The sequence below is a fragment of the Eptesicus fuscus genome, chromosome 20 (genome assembly GCF_027574615.1).
Source record: "Eptesicus fuscus isolate TK198812 chromosome 20, DD_ASM_mEF_20220401, whole genome shotgun sequence".
Lineage (NCBI taxonomy): Eukaryota > Metazoa > Chordata > Mammalia > Chiroptera > Vespertilionidae > Eptesicus > Eptesicus fuscus.
The window spans coordinates 19,334,157-19,352,665 of record NC_072492.1 but is presented as its reverse complement, the minus strand read 5'-3'; the positions used below and the strand labels follow the sequence as shown (position 1 = coordinate 19,352,665).

Genomic DNA, 18,509 nt, shown 5'->3' with positions numbered 1-18,509 from the left:
TTAAGACTCTCCTGAGAAGTAGGATCCCTCTACCCATAAAATGCCCACTAGTACAGAATGCCTGATTTTGTGCCTACTTTCAGGGGTCTACAGAACTCCTGAAGTCCTCCCGCCACCTGGAGGAAGTGATCCTCAGAGTTTCCAGCTGATTTTTTTTTTTTTTCCTGTTCTCTGATCAGAGGGGAGTGTGACTTCTCTTTTCCTTAGGCCTAAGTCGGCTCGCCTATTAAATGGGAACACTAATTCCTCCCTCAGAGGCAGGTTGTAAGGCTGAATTGAGAAACAGGTATAAAGGGCCTCTAGAGTTGTACAGAATCGTTATTATGATCGCTTTAACTACCAGTAGGGGAGGAGACACACAAGGGTGCTGCTAGCCCTCACATTACCAGTGTCACGGTTAAAACCGAGGCAGTCCTCTCGCTCTCCACCCACTGCCCCTGCACCCGGCGGAGGTGGTGGGGCGGGGAGAGGGGGAGTGCGCCTACGGGGGAGAGGTCTGGTGAGGGCGTGGGCGTGGGCGGAGCTACGCAGGAGGCAGGGGCGGAGCCCCGCGAGACCCAGAGGCGGGGCGTCGGCCCGGTCCGGCTTCTCACGGGCGGGGCTGCTGCAGAGCACCTCGGCAAGCCGAGCCGTAGCTGGAGCCGCGCTTTGTTCTGGTGGCTGCTGCCTACACCCTCCGGCGTCTGGGTCCACCCCTCGCTTCCCAGCTCCCTGCTCCCGTCCATCCCCTGTATCTGGGCCTGCATTCCCTTTCCCAACCGCTTCGTCCTAGATCCTGTTCTTACCTCTCCCCCAACTCTGGCCAGCGCCCTTGCCTGGTACCCGGCTCTCCATCCCTCCCTCCTGCATCTTCCTGCTGACCTCCTCTCGGGCCCCCTTTACCCCAAGGTCTGGGTCACTCCGCTGCGCTAGGTCCCGCCCCTCCAGGCCAGGGATGTCCTCTGCAGCCCCGCGCCCATGGTCTTGACGCTGCTCCTCTCCGCCTACAAGCTGTGCCGATTCTTCGCCATGTCAGGCCCACAGTCGGGCGCCGACCGGCTAGTGGTGCCGGGGCCGGACGGGAGCGGCAGCGCGGGGCCATGGTGGGTCGCGGGCGGCCGCGGGCCCCGCGAGGTGTCGCCTGGGGTGGGCAGCGAGGTGCAGGGCGCCCTGGAGCGTGCGCTGCCGGAGCTGCAGCAGGCGCTGTCGGCGCTGAAGCAGGCGGGTAGCGCGCGGGCTGTCGGCGTCGGCCTGGTGGAGGTCTTCCATCTGGTGGAGGAGGCCTGGCTGCTGCCGGCCGTGGGCCGCGAGGTAGCCCAGGGTCTGTGCGACGCCATCCGCCTGGACGGCGGCCTCGATCTGCTGCTGCGGCTGCTGCAGGCGACGGAGCTGGAGACGCGCGTGCAGGCCGCACGCCTGCTGGAGCAGATCCTGGTGGCTGAGAATCGGTGAGGGTGCCTGGCTGGGGAGAGCGCCGCGTGGTGTGGGGCAGCAAGGGCTGTGGGGTGCCTGGGTCGCCCGTGTGCCTCGCACTGTGCCTTCCTTCCCTGCCTCACCTCACTACATCCCTGGTGGGGTGGGGATCAACGTATCCATTTTATGAATGAGAAAACTGATGGGAAAGTTTTAGTGACTTGCCCAGTGTCATGCAGTGAAATAATGATGCAGGCAGGATTCACTCCCCGGGCTGGTGAGGTGAAGAATGAGACAGGGAGTGGAGGAATGGCGTAGTAGAACAGGAATTTGTCCATGATTCTGAGGATGGAGATAGGATCCTATTGCCAATGCTCCCTGAAACCAATAGCCCTCCTCCCCACAAGCCTGAATGCCTTTTTATTCTACCTTCTCTCTCCTATATCATCTCCCTCCTCCTGAGAGAGGGAGAGAACACGATGCTCAGAAAATGGGGGGGGGGGGGAAACCCCCTTTCCTCTCTCCCCAGGCTGAAATGAATGCCAATCTAAGGGTGACTTGCCCTCTTCATGCCATCCCAAATCCACCTTCTGCTTCCTCCTTCTTCATTTTGGTCCATGTAACAGGCCAGACATGATCTCATTCTGCGGCTGCTGTTAGGAATCAGAAGGTTTTCTGCTGAGACACTGAGCGTGCCGGTATCTCAGCAGAGTTCCTCTCTGTTTCAAACAGCACCCTGACCACCAAGCAAAGAGACACACGGATTCCCAATGAAGGCAACAGGAAATGGTCTCACCACAGGCTGGGCTGAAAGAACGGGGGGAGGTTTTCTGCAGAGATGCATGGGTGGGGGAAGAGGAAAGTGAGGTGCAGGGTTAGGCAGGGGCCAGACAGCGTGTATGTTCTCTCCCCTTTCCCACGTTGTGTCAGGGTGCAGTAGGTGGGTCCAATTGAGGCCCGGCTGCCACTCTCTTGGCTGCCTCTTGGGATCTCCCCTAGAATATGAAAACCCCTGAGCACTCTCATTCTCTCTCCTTTGATGCCAGAGGAGATCAGGTTGTCACACTTCTGTCTCAACCTGAATTCTCAGGCCCCTCAGGTTTTGAAGGGATTGGAAGAGTCACTTTCAGTTCATGCAGCTCTCACAAGTGTGATGATCATAGGGTAGGGGTGCTTTCCTTGCCATCTGCAAAAAGTAAAAATAACTTTGTGAGTGATGGACATTACGCAACTCTCAAAAATGCATGAATGAAGACATTTAAATTGGGAAACCAAGTTTTGGTTCTGCTTGTTTAGCAAGTCATTAATCTCTCATCTAACATCAGGCGCCCTGATGGGAATGGACCATACATTTAGAGGGCTAGCAAACGGAGTGGGTGCCCACTGGATGTGTGGGCCCATGTTGGTGGGTGTGCCCTGTAGGCCTGGTATGTGGGATGGGGCAGCTATAACTAGAACTCCTGGAGAATGGGTGCAGCCAGCACCCTAGGAAGAGGAAGGCTACAAGATAGCAAATAGCGCTGATATTTTTAAGGCTGGAAATAACATTTCTCACGTGGTTCAGAACTACTGAGAGAGGCATCACACAAATCAGTGTCCTTGGTCCCAAAAAACCACGTACTGGTTCAGGCATTGGGTCAGGTATCACTTCAGGACCAAGGACAGATCCCAGCGCTCCAGGTGGGGATCAGTCCTTCCAAAGAAAGGCAGAATCTACTCACTCCTCTGGACTGTGCCTGGAGGAGGCTGGAAGGGAAAGAACAGGGAGTGACACACAGATAATGTGTGTTTATGAAATATTGTTCTTCCTCTGCCAACCAACCTCCTCTTTTTTTTTTCTTAAAAAATATGGAACGCTTCAAGAATTTGCGTGTCATCCATGCGCAGGGGCCATGCTAATCTTCTCTGTATCATTCCAATTTTAGTATATGTGCTGCCGAAGCGAGCACAACCAACCTCCTCTTAAAGAGGGCTCTTCCATCAGTTTCCCACTCCTTTTGCCATTCTCAGTTCTGCAGCTCTCTTCTTCCCAAGATGCTGCCACACCCACTTCCCAGGAGCCCAGGTGTCAGCTTCCCTCACCTCAAATATCAGGAAACGTGCAACCTTGATGTTTTGGGATGATGCTCTAACTAACCGAACTACCCGACCAGGACCAGGGCTTCTTGCTGTCTTTAACGTTTTGCATTTTAATTATGATGTGTCCTGGTGTGGGCCTCTTTGGATTCATCTTGGACTTGTAATATCTATTTCCTTCACGTTAGAGATGTTTTCTGTCATTATTTTTTCAAATAGGTTTTCCATTTCTTGTTCTCTCTGTTCTCCTTCTGGCACCCCCACGATGCAAATGGTGTTCTTGAAGTTGTCCCAGAGTCTCCTTACACTATCCTTGGTGTTTTTTTTTTATTTGTTTGTTTTGTTTTTTGGATTATTTTTTCTGTTCTGATTGGGTCATTTTTTTTTAAAATATATTTTATTGATTTTTTTACAGAGAGGAAAGGAGAGGGATAGAGAGTTAGAAACATCGATGAGAGAGAGACATCGATCAGCTGCCTCCTGCACACCTCCCACTGGGGATGTGCCCGCAACCAAGGTACATGCCCTTGACCGGAATCGAACCTGGGACCCTTCAGTCCGCAGGCCGACGCTCTATCCACTGAGCCAAACCGGTTTTGGCGGGTCATTTTTTTTAAACTATTTTTTAAATTTATTTTTTTTATTGATTTCAGAGAGGAAAGGAGAGAGATAGAAACATCAATGATGAGAGAGAACCATTGATTGGCTGCCTCCTGCACGCCCCCTACTGGGGAGGATCGAGCAACCCAGGCATGTGCCCTTGGCCGGAATCGAACCTGGGACCCTTTAGTTCGCAGACCGACGTTCTATCCACTGAGCCAAACCAGCGAGGGCTGATTGGGTGTTTTTTGTTCCCATTGCTGATTTGATTCTTGGCTTCATCTACTCTACTATTGATTCCCTGTAAATTATTCTTCATTTCAGTTACTATGTCTTTAATTTCTTATTGGTCCTTTATTTATGCTGTTGAGGTGCTCACTAAGTTCATTGAGCATCCTTACAACCAGTGCTTTGAACTCTGCATCTAGTGGATTGCTTGTCTCCATTTTGTTTGGTTCTTCTTCTGGAGTTTTGGTCTGTTCTTTCATTTGGGACATGTTTCTTTGTCTCCTCATTTTGGCAGCCTCTCTGTGTTTGTTTCTATATGTTAGGTAGAGCTGCTAAGTCTCCCAGGCTAGATAGAGTAGCCCAATGTAGTAGTGCCCTGTAGGGTCCAGTGGCACAGACTCCCCAATCACCCAAGCTGGACACTCAAGGTGTGCCCTCTGTGTGGGCTGCATACAGCTTCTTCTTGTAGTTGAGCCTTGATTGCTGTTGGCATGTCAATGGGAGGGACTTACCCCCAGGCCGATCAGCTATAAGAATTGGCTGTGACCTTCAACCACCATGGAGGATCAGCTGCGCAGGGCTTACTTAAGCAGGGCTCTGGTGCCCTCTCAGTCTACCCCATGAGTGTGTTGCTTGTGGAGATGGTTGGGGGATGGTGCTTCGACATGGTCTGAAGCTGTCCACTGGGTGTGATGGCTCTAGGGCCTCCCAGGAGGTACAAGCCAATGTCAGCCGCCACCTGTATTCTGCCCCGGGCCACCTGGCATAAGCTACAAAGCAATATGCATATGGCTGCTACTTATGCTGTGCTTGGAGGTGCCCCAGGGAGGCCAAGCTCTGAACCAAGGTCGGCTGTTGCTAGTGCTGGGCCTAAGGCCACTTAGTGAGAGATAGGGGGCTCACTGAGGCCAGATGCTGCTTGTTTCAAAGATTTTAGGCAGAACCAGGAAAGGCCAATCGTATGGAAAAGCCACCAGAAACAACTTGGGTGGGCCTGAAAATTGGGTGGGGCACAGCCTCAGGGAATCAGGTTAGTGGGGTCTCAGATATGGCTCTGTGGAGGGAGGGCTCATCAAAGGAACAATGACTTCTGCCTGGGAGAAAGCTGCACCCCCCAGCCCTGATGCTGGTCAATTCACTTCCTCCCTGTTTGTCTCTGGTGCCTTTCAAGCTGCTGCCCCCCGACCCCCATGCTGGAACTCAGAAGGAGTAAGTTCAAGTTAGTCTGTGCACAGGCCCTTAAAGAGGAACTGCTTGGGACTCCAACAGCCTCTGTCTCCCTCAGCCTCAATGCCCACTCGTTTTTACAGCCAGAGATTAGAGTCTTCTCTTCCCAGCACTGGAGCCCTGAGCTGGGGAGCCTGGTGTGGGACTGGGACACCTCACTCTCCATGGAGTACTTCCACAGCCGAGATATTCCTCCCAATTTTTACCTGAGACACATGGGTGTGGGACCAGTCATACTTGTCTCCGCTCCTCCTACCAGTCTCGATGCGTCACCTTCTTTAATTCTCTAGCTGTAGGGCTTTCATTCAGCTTGATTTCAGGTGGTTCTGAATGATGGTTGTTCTGTAGTTTAGTTGTACATAATTTTGATGTGGGTTTGGGATGAGGGGAGTACCACCATGTTTTCCTATGCTGCCATCGTTTTTTTTTTTTTTTTTTTAATTTTCTTCAGTCTAATGTTAGTTTTTTAAAAATTCTTTATTGTTTAAAGTATTACATGAGTCTAGTTTTTCCCCCATTGACCTCTCCCCCAAGCACAAGCCCTCACCCCCTACAGTCTGTGCCCATTGGTTTTGCTCATATGTGTGCATACAAGTCCTTTGGTTGATCCTATGCTGCCATCTTGACCAGAAGTTCCCCTTGTCTTGACTAATGTCCCCACCATCTTTCTGACTTAATCCCATAGGCAACCATTCAACATATAATACATATCTTCCTATCTGTATTCTGGTAAAATCTTTGTTCTTGTTTTGTGCATTTATTTTTAATTTACACAAATTGTGCTGAATTATATTCTATTTCTTACTTTCCCCCACTCAGTGTTATGTTAAAATCCTTCATGTTGCTATGTTATCATCTGCTCAGTTACTTGTAACTGCTCCACAGTCCTCCAGACTGGGTACCTGCCCATATTACCTCTCCACTCTCCCAGGCTTGATGCTGGACTGTCCCCAGTTCCCCCCACCACAAATAACACTGCAGCGAATGAACTTGGCTATGTCCTTTTGTGGGTCTGTGTTACAATCTCTTTGAAATAGAAACCCAGGAGCCCCAATTTCTGGCCCATTCGGTGTGTGTCACCTTAATTTCGTCCATTCATCCCAGCCTGCTCCCCAAATGGACTGCCCTAGCCTGTATGCCCACCCACAGAGCTTCAGGGTGTTCATGGCCCCACACTTCACTAATCTTTCCTGTTGCCCAGCTTCTGCTTTTGCCTGTCTAATAAGGTGTAAAGTCATTGCTGTTTTCATGTTCACTTCTCTGATTAATAATGATTTAGAGCATCTCTTTACTAACATTTTGGATTTCCTCTTTTGTAAGTTGCTCGTTAATGTCCTTTGCCCATTTTCTATTGAATTTATTGCCTTTTTTCTTGTGGATTTGAATATTTACTTACGTATATTATATATGAATCCCTTGTTGGTTTTATATTTTTCCTTGTTGGTTTTAGATACTGCAAATATCTCGGGCTTTCTTTTCTTCAAACATGCCAAGCTCATCAGCCCTCAGGGCTTTTGTCCTGGCCGTCCTCTCTGCCTATTATGCTCTCCCAGATACTTGCAGGCAGGGCTTTCTGGACATTTAACCCTCAGATGGCATCTCCTCAGACATATCCCTGCACCCAAGCACTCTCCGTTATGTCACCTGGTTTTGCTATCATTATGGCCGTATCACTATTGTCCAGTTAATCCCTTGTTTACTTGCTTATTGTTTGTCTCCATATTAGCTGAGTCACTCGTAGTCACTGTTTAACTTCAGCCACTAGCTCAGTGCTTGGCACACAGTAGGTTCTCAATACATGTCTGTTGAATGAATGAATAAATACACCCCAGTCGTGCAGCATGGAGTGAAGAGGTTTAAAGGCAAGGCCAGGAGTGGTGTGCAAGTGACCCTTCAAATGATGATAAGAAGTTAACATTTGTTGAGTCTTTCCTATGTGCCAGGCACTGTGGCAAGCACTTTACACGGATTATCACATTCATTCTCACAATAAGCCTATAGAGTAGGTATTTATAATCCTATTTATGAGATGAGGACACTAAGGTAGAAAGATAAAGTACCCAGGGTCTCCCAACTTGAAAATGGCAAAGAATTTGAAACCAGGATCCAGGGGATCTGCACCAGAGCTAGGTTTCTTAACCAGGACCTATATAGCTTCTCCAGGGGAGGGTACAGGAAAGGAACTGGGTGTGGCCAGGAGAAATCAAGAGAAGTCTGGTCCTCCCAGGCAAGAGGTGAAGGGGGGAAGCGGGGGTGGGGGGTAGGGTGGAGGTGGGGAGTGGGGGGAAGCAGGGAGAATAATGCTCTCCCTCATGTCTTATATGAGGCCCACCGAGTGTAAGTGACCAGGAGGCAAGCCAGACGCCACAGGCCCGGCAACGCCACCGTCCCCTCCACTTTCTTCCCGCAGGGACCGGGTGGCGCGCATCGGGCTGGGCGTCATCCTGAACCTGGCAAAGGAACGCGAGCCGGTGGAGCTGGCTCGGAGTGTGGCAGGCATCTTGGAGCACATGTTCAAGCACTCGGAGGAGACGTGCCAGCGGCTGGTGGCGGCCGGCGGCTTGGATGCGGTGCTGTACTGGTGCCGCCGCACGGACCCGGCGCTGCTCCGCCACTGCGCGCTCGCGCTGGGCAACTGCGCACTGCACGGGGGCCAGGCGGCGCAGCGCCGCATGGTGGAGAAGCGCGCCGCCGAGTGGCTCTTCCCGCTCGCCTTCTCCAAAGAGGACGAGCTGCTGCGGCTGCACGCCTGCCTCGCGGTGGCGGTGCTGGCGACCAACAAGGAGGTGGAGCGCGAGGTGGAGCGCTCCGGCACGCTGGAGCTCGTGGAGCCGCTCGTGGCCTCCCTGGACCCCGGCCGCTTCGCCCGCTGCCTGGTGGACGCCAGCGACACCAGCCAGGGCCGCGGGCCCGACGACCTGCAGCGCCTAGTGCCGCTGCTCGACTCCTCACGTTTGGAGGCCCAGTGCATCGGGGCTTTCTATCTGTGCGCTGAAGCTGCCATCAAGAGTCTGCAGGGCAAGACCAAGGTGGGTGCGGGTGCGGGTGCGGGTGTGGAGTGAGGATCGAGGGTTAGACAGCATTTGAGAAGGCTTCCCAAAGCAAGGAGAAGGGTGAGGAACAGTTATTCTGGTCTTGAAGGCAAGACCAAGGTTTTAAAGCAGAGGGGCACGTGTTTTGTAAAGATTACCCAGGTGCTGCCTGGAGATGGGATTGGCAAGGGTGAGGCTGAAGAAAAGGGGGCCAGATAGGAGGCCATGACAGGGGTGCAGTTGGAATGGTGGGGGTCAGGAGTGCAGTTAGGAGGCCATGACAGGGGTGCAGTTGGAATGGTGGGGGTCCATAGAGAGGCAGAGAGAGGTAGACAGATTCCAGAGGTGCTGAAGAGCTAGAATCAGGACTTGGTGGGTGGCCGGGTGAAGGACAGGGAGGAGCTGAGGATGACTCCTGACTTTGGGCATAGGCGACCCAGTGGATGGGGGCACCAGGTACTGAAATAAGGTGAAATAAGGTGTGAGAGGCAGGTGGGAGTCCCGGAGGGGAAGCAGGTGAGTTCACTGGGACAGATTGAATTTGGGGTGCAGGAGAGATGACCAGTTAGAGAGCTCCCGTGGGCCACTTTGTCATTTGGGTCTGGAGTCCAGGAAGGAGATGGCGTGTAGAGACCGAGGAGCAGGTTGTCAGTGTGTCAGCCAGAGAACTCCCACCAGAGTCCCCATAGGCCCCCATGCCCAGGGCCTGACCTGAAACCTTTGCCCTCTTCTTTAACTTGCTGTGTGACCTTGGATATGTGGCTTGCCTTCTCGGGGCCTCTGTGTCTTATCTTTATCCTCTGGAAAACTGAAGGAATGGACCACAGAAGTAGTTCTTACTCTGCATATGGGACTTGTAGTAGTTAAATGATCAAAAGTCTGAAATTTTATTTTTTAAAATATTACAGAATCAAGATCATCCCTATAATGTCACCCTCCCTACTTTCTGTTCCTTTGGGACCCTGGGGGGTTGGTGACAGCTGGTGCCCAGGGAGCGGAACACACCACATGAACCACCCTGTCTGTACCACAGCTGTCATCTGGGGCTGCTCACAGAGTGTGTCTCTCAGATGATTGTCATGCATCGTGTGTGTCCTCACAGATCAAGGAGACGCTTGGTGTTAGGGGGTCTCTGAGGCCTCCCACAAGGTCCAGTGTTCTAGGAGTTTCTGTTTCTCCTCTCTGTGCCTGCCCCCGAGTTGGGCCATGGGAGGACTGGCTTTATAGAGCAGGTCATTTTGCTTTGGGAGAAGAGCCTTAAGGCGAGTTGGGAGTAGGGAAGTATTGGGTCTGGGCAGCAGCTGTGACCACCAGCTCTGCACCCCTTTCCCAGCCAAGCTGGTGAGTGCAGTTCCGTAAAGACATAGTAAGCCCCCACTCTGTGGCCTGCAGTGTGCCAGGCACAGGACTCCTGGGGTGACTAAGACGTGACCTCAGCTTATCACCCCGTGGAAGTTGCATTCTCAACTAATGACAGTGGCATTCAGAGGGTGGTACAAGGTCAAACTGGAGATGTGGGCCAAACTGGGGGAGGAATCAATTTGGATTCCAGTGGATGAATAGGATTCCCCAAAACAGGCTGGAGGAACCAAGGGTCTGGAAACACCTTGGGCCAAGGCCAGAGGTGGGAGAACCTTTGTGGGGGGTGTCAGACAAGTGTGGGATGGTGGAAGGGGAGGTGAGCTGGAGTTGTGGACAGAGGCTGCACTGTGCCAGGCCTGGCCGCCATATTGAGAGCTCAGACTTTATCCGCAGGACAGATGGAAGCTGTAGAGGGGAGACATGAAGAGTCAAGAGCTTTGAGAGAGCTTCAGGAGGAGAAATTCAGACTCCATGATTATTGGATGAAGGCAGGGCTAGGGCAGATGGTGGGACTTTCAACAGTGAGAAGCTGGGCACAGAGGAGAGACTGGGCACCTTTGGGGGTGGCTGGCTGGAAAGTTGGTGGATACAAGGCACCCTCTCCTCACCTCTCCTAGGTATTCAGTGACATCGGGGCCATCCAGAGCCTGAAACGCCTGGTTTCCTACTCCACCAACGGCACCACCTCAGCGCTGGCCAAGCGCGCACTGCGCCTGCTGGGCGAGGAGGTGCCGAGGCCCATCCTGCCCTGCGTGCCCAGCTGGAAGGAGGCCGAGGTCCAGACGTGGCTGCAGCAGATCGGCTTCTCCCAGTACTGCGAACGTTTCCGGGTATAGCGGCGCTTAGGGCTGCCTCCGGAGTCAGAGCCTGCGCATCCCCAAGGACGCGTGGCCCCTAGGGGCGCCATGCACACAGGCGACCTTGCCCCCTCCTGTCCCGCAGGCCCAGGCGCCAGCGTGGCCTTTTTGGGGTGGAGAGCCTGTCCTCAGCAATTTTCAGGGTCACTTGGCTCTAATCAGGGGTCTTATCCTCTTCCCCTACCCCCGTCTCCAGTTCCCTCCCCTTGCATCTTGTGCTTGGGGTCCAGGGCTGAGATGGGGAGCCCTTCCTTCTTCTTTCTTACCTCTGACTCCACCCCAGGAGCAGCAGGTAGATGGCGACTTGCTTCTGCGGCTCACGGAAGAGGAACTCCAGACTGACCTGGGCATGGTCTCCAGCATCACCCGCAAGAGGTATGGAGCCTCCTGCCTGCCTCCCGCCCCCCGCCCACCCTAAACACCCCCTCGGCCACTAGCCGGTCTGAGTCAGGACTTCAGTGACCTCTCCTCCCTGGGGTGCAGGTTCTTTAGGGAGCTCAGGGAGCTCAAGACCTTCGCCAACTACGCTACGTGTGACCGCAGCAACCTGGCTGACTGGCTGGGCAGCCTGGACCCGCGCTTCCGCCAGTACACCTACGGCCTGGTCAGCTGCGGCCTGGACCGCTCCCTGCTGCACCGCGTGTCCGAGCAGCAGCTGCTAGAGGACTGCGGCATCCGCCTGGGCGTGCACCGCATGCGCATCCTCATGGCTGCCAGAGGTCAGCCTGCCCACGTGAGACCTGCCCCGTCCCATCTCCATCCCTGGAGGGGCGAGGGGAAACGTGTGGTGGGGCCTCAGAGCCAGACACTGTGCTAGACTGGATTCTGAAGATGCACTTTGCCCTCAAGAAGTTCCCAGTCTGCTGTGGGTAGGAGTAAGGCAGGCATATAAACAGGGGGTGACCACAACAGGAGGGAGGCCCTGTCCACCAGGTCTAGGCATTTAGAGGATGTCTGACCAGGTCTTGAAGGATATACTGGGTGAGTGGGGGTCGGGGTAGCAGCAGCAGGACAGAGGGAGCCGCATGTGCAGGTGAGACAGAGCATGGGGAGTCCATATGTGAGATGTGGGTGGGAAGACAGGTGGCTTATTCTATTAGACAGCAACTTGCACAGTATGGGTTCGGGAGGTACTTTAGGGAGGTCATGAGGGCTTTAGCAACCCTCTTTATTTACTATTTAATTTACTAATTTATATTTAGCTAATCTTTGTCCATTACTATATGCCAGGTCCTATATTAAGTTTTAAAAAAATAAATTTTTATTGATTTCAGAGAGGAAGGGACAGGGAGAGAAAGATAGAAACATCATTGATGAGAGACAATCATTGATCATACTGGGGATCGAGCCTGCAACCCAGGCATGTGCCCTGACCAGAAATTGAACCATGACCTCCTGGTTCATAGGTCGACCCAACCACTGAGCCAAGCCAGCCGGGCTTAAGTTTTGAACAGTTATTGTCTCATTAATCCCTACATCCATTTGATGAAGTGGGTGTTGATTTTTTTAAATCAACTTTTAAAACTGTTTAAAGAATGAAAGAAGTATAATTTAACTTAAAAGTGTCCAGTTTGAAGAGTTTGGAAACATGCCTACTCCTGTGTAAATACCATCATAATCAGAGATAAAGAATAGTTCCATCAAGGGTGTTAATTTTAAAGATGATAAAGCTAAGATTTAAAAATATTTTCCAATGTTTAAATAACAGAATTAGAATTTGAAACCCTTCCTTCCTGCTTCATAAATAGATAAATGTTGTCTGTGGATGTTAAGTCTGAATATTATGAGAAGACTAGAGGCCCGGTGCATGACATTCATGCACTGGGGCGAGGGGGGAGGGTGTCTCTCAGCCTGGCCTGCGCCCTTTAGCAGTCCAGGATCCCTTGGGGAGCGGGCCTAAGTCGCCACTCGGACATCCTTAGCTCCCGCCACCGCCACTGCACCAGCCTGGCTTGTCCCCCTTTGGGAGCCCACTGACCACCAGGGGACAGATCCTGCATTAAGCGTCTGACCCCTGGTGGTCAGTGCGTGTCATAGTGACCGGTTGTTCCACCGTTTGGTTGATTTGCATATTACCCTTTTATTATATAGGATTATATTATAGGATGGATTCTTTTCATTCATGTATTCATTCAGCAAGTATTTACTGAGCTTTGTCCCATGCTTTTGCTTCAACCAAAGCAGGTCAAATTTGGTCATTTTTACTTTGCAGCTCTCAGGAAAGCCTTAAGAATCTTTTTTTTTTTTTTTTAAAGGATCCTACAGGGGAAATATAGCTTACAAATCTCTCTTCCACAGGGAGTAGGGAGCAATGACATGCTCAGACTTGGATTTTAGAAAGATCCCTTTGGTAGCTGTGCAAACAGATTAGACTGGGCGAGTATGGGTTTGGGGAGACCACTGAGAGGGCTAGAGTTGGGGGACATAAGGAGGGCCCTGAGGCTGGAGTCTAGTTGTTTAGTAGGAAGAATCCACAAAGCATGTACCTGGCGCTGAGCACTGAACATCAGCTCCATGAGGGCAGGGTTTGTTTGTTCTGCTCACTGCTGTATCCCAAGCACTAAGACTGGGCCTGGCACACAGTAAGCGCTTAGTAAACATTGTTGAATGAATGGATAAGAGGCAGGAACTGAGGCTGACACCCAAGTCTCTGACTGCGGTGGCAAACTCGGAGGAAGGATCTAGGATGTTGGGTTTGGAGTGCCTGTGGGCAGCTGGCTGTGCAGGTCTGAGCTCCAGAGAGAGGGCAGGGCTGGAGGTGCATTTCAATGTCCCTAAAACACAACGCCTGCCTCCTGAGAGGGACTCAGCAAGTTAGCGGCCTTCCTTCCTGTAGACCCCATCTCTCTGCTTCAGTGACCCTTTTTGAAGCAAGGCACCCTTCCTGAGCTGGGCTGGGCTGCGAAGGCTGGATGGGCAAGGGACGATGTACCTCATTATGAGTAATGGTGAGGGGCTACCCTCATCAAGCTGTCTCCTGTCACCCTCAGAAATGCTACACTCCCCTCTGCCCTGCACCGGCAGCAAGCCGAGTGGGGACATTCCGGATGTCTTCATCAGCTACCGCCGGAGCACAGGCTCCCAGCTGGCCAGGTGAGGAGGAGGGGGCCAGGTGAGGGGGCGGCTCAGGCCTTTGGGTGAGGCCAGCGCAGTGACAAACGGCCTCCTCACAGCCTCCTGAAGGTGCACCTGCAGCTGCATGGCTTCAATGTCTTCATTGATGTGGAGAAACTGGAAGCCGGCAAGTTTGAGGACAAGCTCATCCAGAGTGTCATGGGTGCCCGCAACTTTGTGTTGGTGCTGTCCGCCGGGGCCCTGGACAAGTGCATGCAGGACCATGACTGCAAGGACTGGGTGCACAAGGTAGGTGCTGGCCTCTGTGGTCCCAGCATTGGCCTGTGGCCCAGGGACAAGGTTCTCCTATTCCTTCTCATCTGCACTCCCCTGCAACCTCCATGGCCCCCCTCGAAGTCAGGAGTCACAACTCTGACTGTAATAGGACTCTAGCAAGTCACTTGGGCTCTCTGAACCCATGTCTCTCATCTACAAAATGTCCTATTCACTCTGTAGGATTGTTGTGAGGGTCAGAGAGAGATGAAAATACTTTGAAAAATAGCCTCCAGGAGGGAAGCGGGGCAGGGAAGCATAGTGAGAGTGAGAGACACGATGGAATTAAGAACACAAACCTTCTTCTCATTTGTAAAATGGAGAGGTTCCTCACGAGTCAGTCAGGGTTGAAGTTATGTAGGTACTTTCCCGGGAGGGCTGTGCTCAGGGGTCCTGGCACCCAGCAGACTGCGAGGAGGGAGGAGGCAGGCCGGTGGTGGGAGCCTTTGCCTTGGACGAGTCCCAAAGGCTCCATCATTGCTCCTTGGTTGTTTTTAGTGCTTAATTGCCTTTGGTTTTAAAACTCCTTTCCCCGAAGCCACGTTTGGTGGGTAATCAATATGGAAAACCACAAGTGAACTGCACTCAGGGAAATCCAATCCCTGTGGTTCCCCTTTCAAAGGGAAAAAACCTATTCAATAAGCACTTACCAGAGCACCCATTAATAGTAAGTAATATCCTCAGAGCAACCTTGTGAAGTAGGTTTATGATCCCCACTTTACAGAGGAGGAAATAATAGCACCTATTATTTATTAAGCACTCTACATGCTGGGAGCTGTTCTAACCACTTGCCATGGGATAGCGTAGTTATTCCTTCCATTGATCCTACAAGATAGGGACTGTCATTAACCTTCTTTTGTTGTTGTTAATCCTCACCTGAGGATTTTTTCATTGATTTTTAGAGAAAGTGGAAGGGAGGGGGAGAGAGAGAGAGAGAGAGAAAGAGACAGACAGACAGACATTGATGTGACAGAAACACACCGATTGCTTGCCTCCCGCACAAGTTCTAAGTGCGGAACTGGGGATCCTGCAACCCAGGTACATACCCTTGACCAGGAATTGAACCCACAATCCTTTGGTGTGCGGGCTGACACTCTAACCACTGAACACACTGGCCAGGGCAACCCTATTTTATGTGTGAGAAAACAGGCTTTGAGAGCCAGCTGTTTTTGCCTCAGGTCACAAAGTCTGTGTGGTAGACTCAATGTGAACCCGGATCTGATGATTCCAGAGTACGCTCCCTAACTGCTGTGCTACGTTGTCTCATTCATTTATTCATCCAGCCATCCATTAAGTATTAAGCAAGGGTTGACTATGGGCATGGCTTTGCGGGAGATACTGAGATATAAGCTGAGTAAAAACCAAACCTCATCCCTGCCCTTTTGTCTGGTGGGGAAGACAGATATTAAGTAAATTACTCATTAATTAACTTAAATTTGCAACGCTAGCATGTGCTGCAGAAGCTATGAGAGCCTATAATAGGGGGATCTGACCTGGTCAGGAAAGTGAGGGAAGACTTCTCTGGGAAAGTGTTGATTGGCTGCAGATGAGAAAAATGAGTAGGCATTAGCACAGTGAAGAGGCGGGGAAGAGCATTCCAGACAGAGGAAACAGCATGTGCAAAGGCCCTGTGCAGGAAGGGAGGAGGGGAAATCTAAGAGGCTGCAAGATCTGTATGGCTGGGAGGGCAGTGCAGACATAGAGTTTGAGACGTGAACTGTGGCCAGTCATGGAGGACCTTCAGACATTAAGGAGTTTGAACTTTTTTCCTGAGCCATGTAAAGTCTTGAGGAGTTTTAAGTAAGGAGTGACATGCTCAAATTTGCATTTTGCAGAGTAGCTGGGTGAAGGGGCAACGTAGAGAACAAATTAGAAGGGAGCAAGAAATGGAGGAGAACAGACCTGGAGGAGGATGAAGATAAGCGAGGAGGACGGAGCAGGAGAGTGACGGGGTACAGGGAGAGAAAAATGGGTGGATTTGAAAAGTAAGAAAGAAAAATAAGGAGTACACTTTGCAGGGCTTGTGATGGATCAATTTGGATGCAAGGGGGTGTGATGTTTTTCTTCTGACACCAAATTGTGTGGGTTTATTCCCACACCAATAACCAATTCTCCAACTCACCACCCATTAGGTGTCCTTCAATCCTGATACTAACTACCCACAGGGAGTGTCAGACGCCACCGGTAGAAGGGCTCTGTCCCACAAGCCTGCTCTCACTTCAGATGCCAGTCGAAAGTCCCAGGTTCCCAGGCCACTCACACTTCTGTCTGACCTGGCTACACATTCAGGGGTTCCCATGACTCTCCACACCAGGTTCAGTAATTTGCTAAAACGATGTGAAGAGCTCAGGAAAGCACTTTACCTACTGGATTTTTATGAAGGATGTAGGGGCAAGGTATGGGGGTGGGGATGCAGGCAGGCGAGCCACAGAGCTCCCATGCCCTCTTATGGACACTCTCCCAGCACCTAGATGTGCTCAACCCATTAGGGGCTCTTAATGGAGGTTTTATTATGTGGCTATGATTAAGTCATTGGCTGTTGGTGAATGAACTCAATCTCCATCCCCCCTCCCCTCCCTGGGAGTGTGTGTTGGGGAGAGGGAGCTGTAAGTTCCAACCCTCTAATCAGACCTTGATTCCCCCTCCCACCACTCCCCATCCTGAAGCTATCTAGGCACCCCCATCCCAGATATCTGGAGGTTAGAAGGGTTATAAGAGCTCTGTGCCAAGAACTGAGGACAAAGACCAAATATTTTTTATTCTACCACAAAGGGTAAGCGAGAAGTCGAGGTGGACTTTAGGGGACCCTGATCTCTTCCTCCTCCCTCCTTTCTCCAGGAGATTGTGACTGCTTTGAGCTGTGGCAAGAACATTGTGCCTGTCATTGATGGCTTCGAGTGGCCAGAACCGCAGGCCCTGCCCGAGGACATGCAGGCCGTGCTCAGCTTCAACGGCATCAAGTGAGGAGGGGGTGGTGGGTACACGGGCCCCCAGCCAGCAGTTCCCTCTTCCCAGCCCTCTGACCCGCCGGCCTCTGTGCCCACAGGTGGTCCCACGAGTACCAGGAGGCCACCATTGAGAAGATCATCCGCTTCCTGCAGGGCCGCTCCTCCCGGGACTCGTCTGCAGGCTCTGACACCAGTTTGGAGGGTGTTACACCCATGGGCCCGACTTAACCAGCCCCTAGTCCCCTAGTCCTGCTGTGACCCCCATTTCCATGGTCTCCCTGGAAGGAGCAGCTCCGCACACCGGCCTTCCTGGGCTGAGACAGCCTGGGCCCTTCTCAGGAAATGGCTCTCCCTCTCCCAGACCCCATGGGCCACCTCAAAGCCAGCTTCCTCAGTATCCAGAAAGGGAAGCTAGGCATTGGGGGTGGTAAGGGTTAGACCACCCTCAAGCCCTGCCACCAGGTTCTCTGGCTCAGGTGTGGGAGGGTCACGGGTCAGTTCTGGAGACACTGAAGAGCAAGGGTTCGCTGCACACAACCCCCTCTCCTGCCCTGACATCAGCCAGCTTGAGTAGGGGAAGTCAGGCAGCCTCTGACAGGAATTAAGGCAATGCCCAGCCCTCCCAGCCAAGCGGCCTGGGCCTGGGAACCAGCAGGGATAAAAGTCCAGTGATGGCTCTCCAGCTACACTGTGCTGGTCCCTAGGCTCACCCCTTCCTGCCGCCCTGTGGCCTTGCCCTGGAATCACTCAGTGTCCTTAGCTGACCTGGTCTGGTCCCAAGTCCCTTCCCAGCCTCCCTGAGGCACAGCCTCTTTCGCCACATCCTGGGTTGGGATTGGGCTGAGCCAGCCCCTGCTCTGGCTGGTCTGCAGCTACGGCTGGGTTTGACGCACTCACAGGTACATGGTACTCCCTGCTTGGGCCTGGGCAGGGGCGGCCATGTCTCCAAGGGCTGCCAGCCACCCTCCCCGTGCCTGGTGCTGTGCCTCAGGCTCCTGCCCCACCTGGCCTCCCCAGTCCCTCCCAGCAGTAGCCTGGGCAGAACCTGCAGCTCCATGGGAGGAAGAGCAGGGGATACATTCAAACCACCTGGGAATTTTGTTAAAATTCCATTCAGGTGACCTGGGGTGGGGCCTGGATTTCTGCATTTTTGATTCCCAGGTGAGCCCATGATGGTGGTCAAGAAATGACACTTTAAGTAGCAAGGCTCTGAAATACAACCCCCTCACTCCCCTTTAACCAGTTCCCCCGCACCCCGCTCCATGGTCTCCGCAATCATCAGAGCCATTTTACCTTATCGGGTGTTATCCCATTTTACAGAGGAGTCCAGTGATGTGCCATTTTCTAAGCCATGAGTGGCAGCCCAGGACCCAGACCTGGCCTCCTGGTGCTCAGCCCAC

At 52.4% G+C, this 18,509-nt stretch overlaps 1 protein-coding gene and 1 non-coding gene across 2 annotated transcripts; one reads left to right on the top strand and one right to left on the bottom strand.

Moving 5' to 3' along the window:
• Positions 1–942: 942 nt before the first annotated feature.
• SARM1 (sterile alpha and TIR motif containing 1) lies at positions 943–17,338 on the top strand. Its single transcript, XM_008147802.3, has 9 exons — positions 943–1,427; positions 7,934–8,552; positions 10,535–10,747; positions 11,058–11,149; positions 11,258–11,493; positions 13,765–13,867; positions 13,948–14,137; positions 17,000–17,121; positions 17,208–17,338. The coding sequence occupies exons 1-9, from the start codon at positions 958–960 to the stop codon at positions 17,335–17,337; spliced, it is 2,175 nt and encodes a 724-aa protein (XP_008146024.2). The 5' UTR covers positions 943–957; the 3' UTR covers position 17,338.
• On the bottom strand, positions 3,235–3,341 carry LOC114233858 (U6 spliceosomal RNA). The gene has a single exon (XR_003620048.2). It is a non-coding gene; the product is annotated as a U6 spliceosomal RNA (small nuclear RNA).
• Positions 17,339–18,509: the final 1,171 nt, after the last annotated feature.

What these genes read in the sequence shown, in the direction of transcription:
- SARM1 (XM_008147802.3), top strand. Translation starts at nt 958, where the DNA reads ATGGTCTTGACGCTGCTCCTCTCCGCCTACAAGCTGTGCCGATTCTTC. An exon ending in ATCCTGGTGGCTGAGAATCG is followed by an intron (nt 1,428 to 7,933) that starts GTGAGGGTGCCT and finishes TTCTTCCCGCAG; the next exon opens with GGACCGGGTGGCGCGCATCG. An exon ending in CATCCTCATGGCTGCCAGAG is followed by an intron (nt 11,494 to 13,764) that starts GTCAGCCTGCCC and finishes TGTCACCCTCAG; the next exon opens with AAATGCTACACTCCCCTCTG.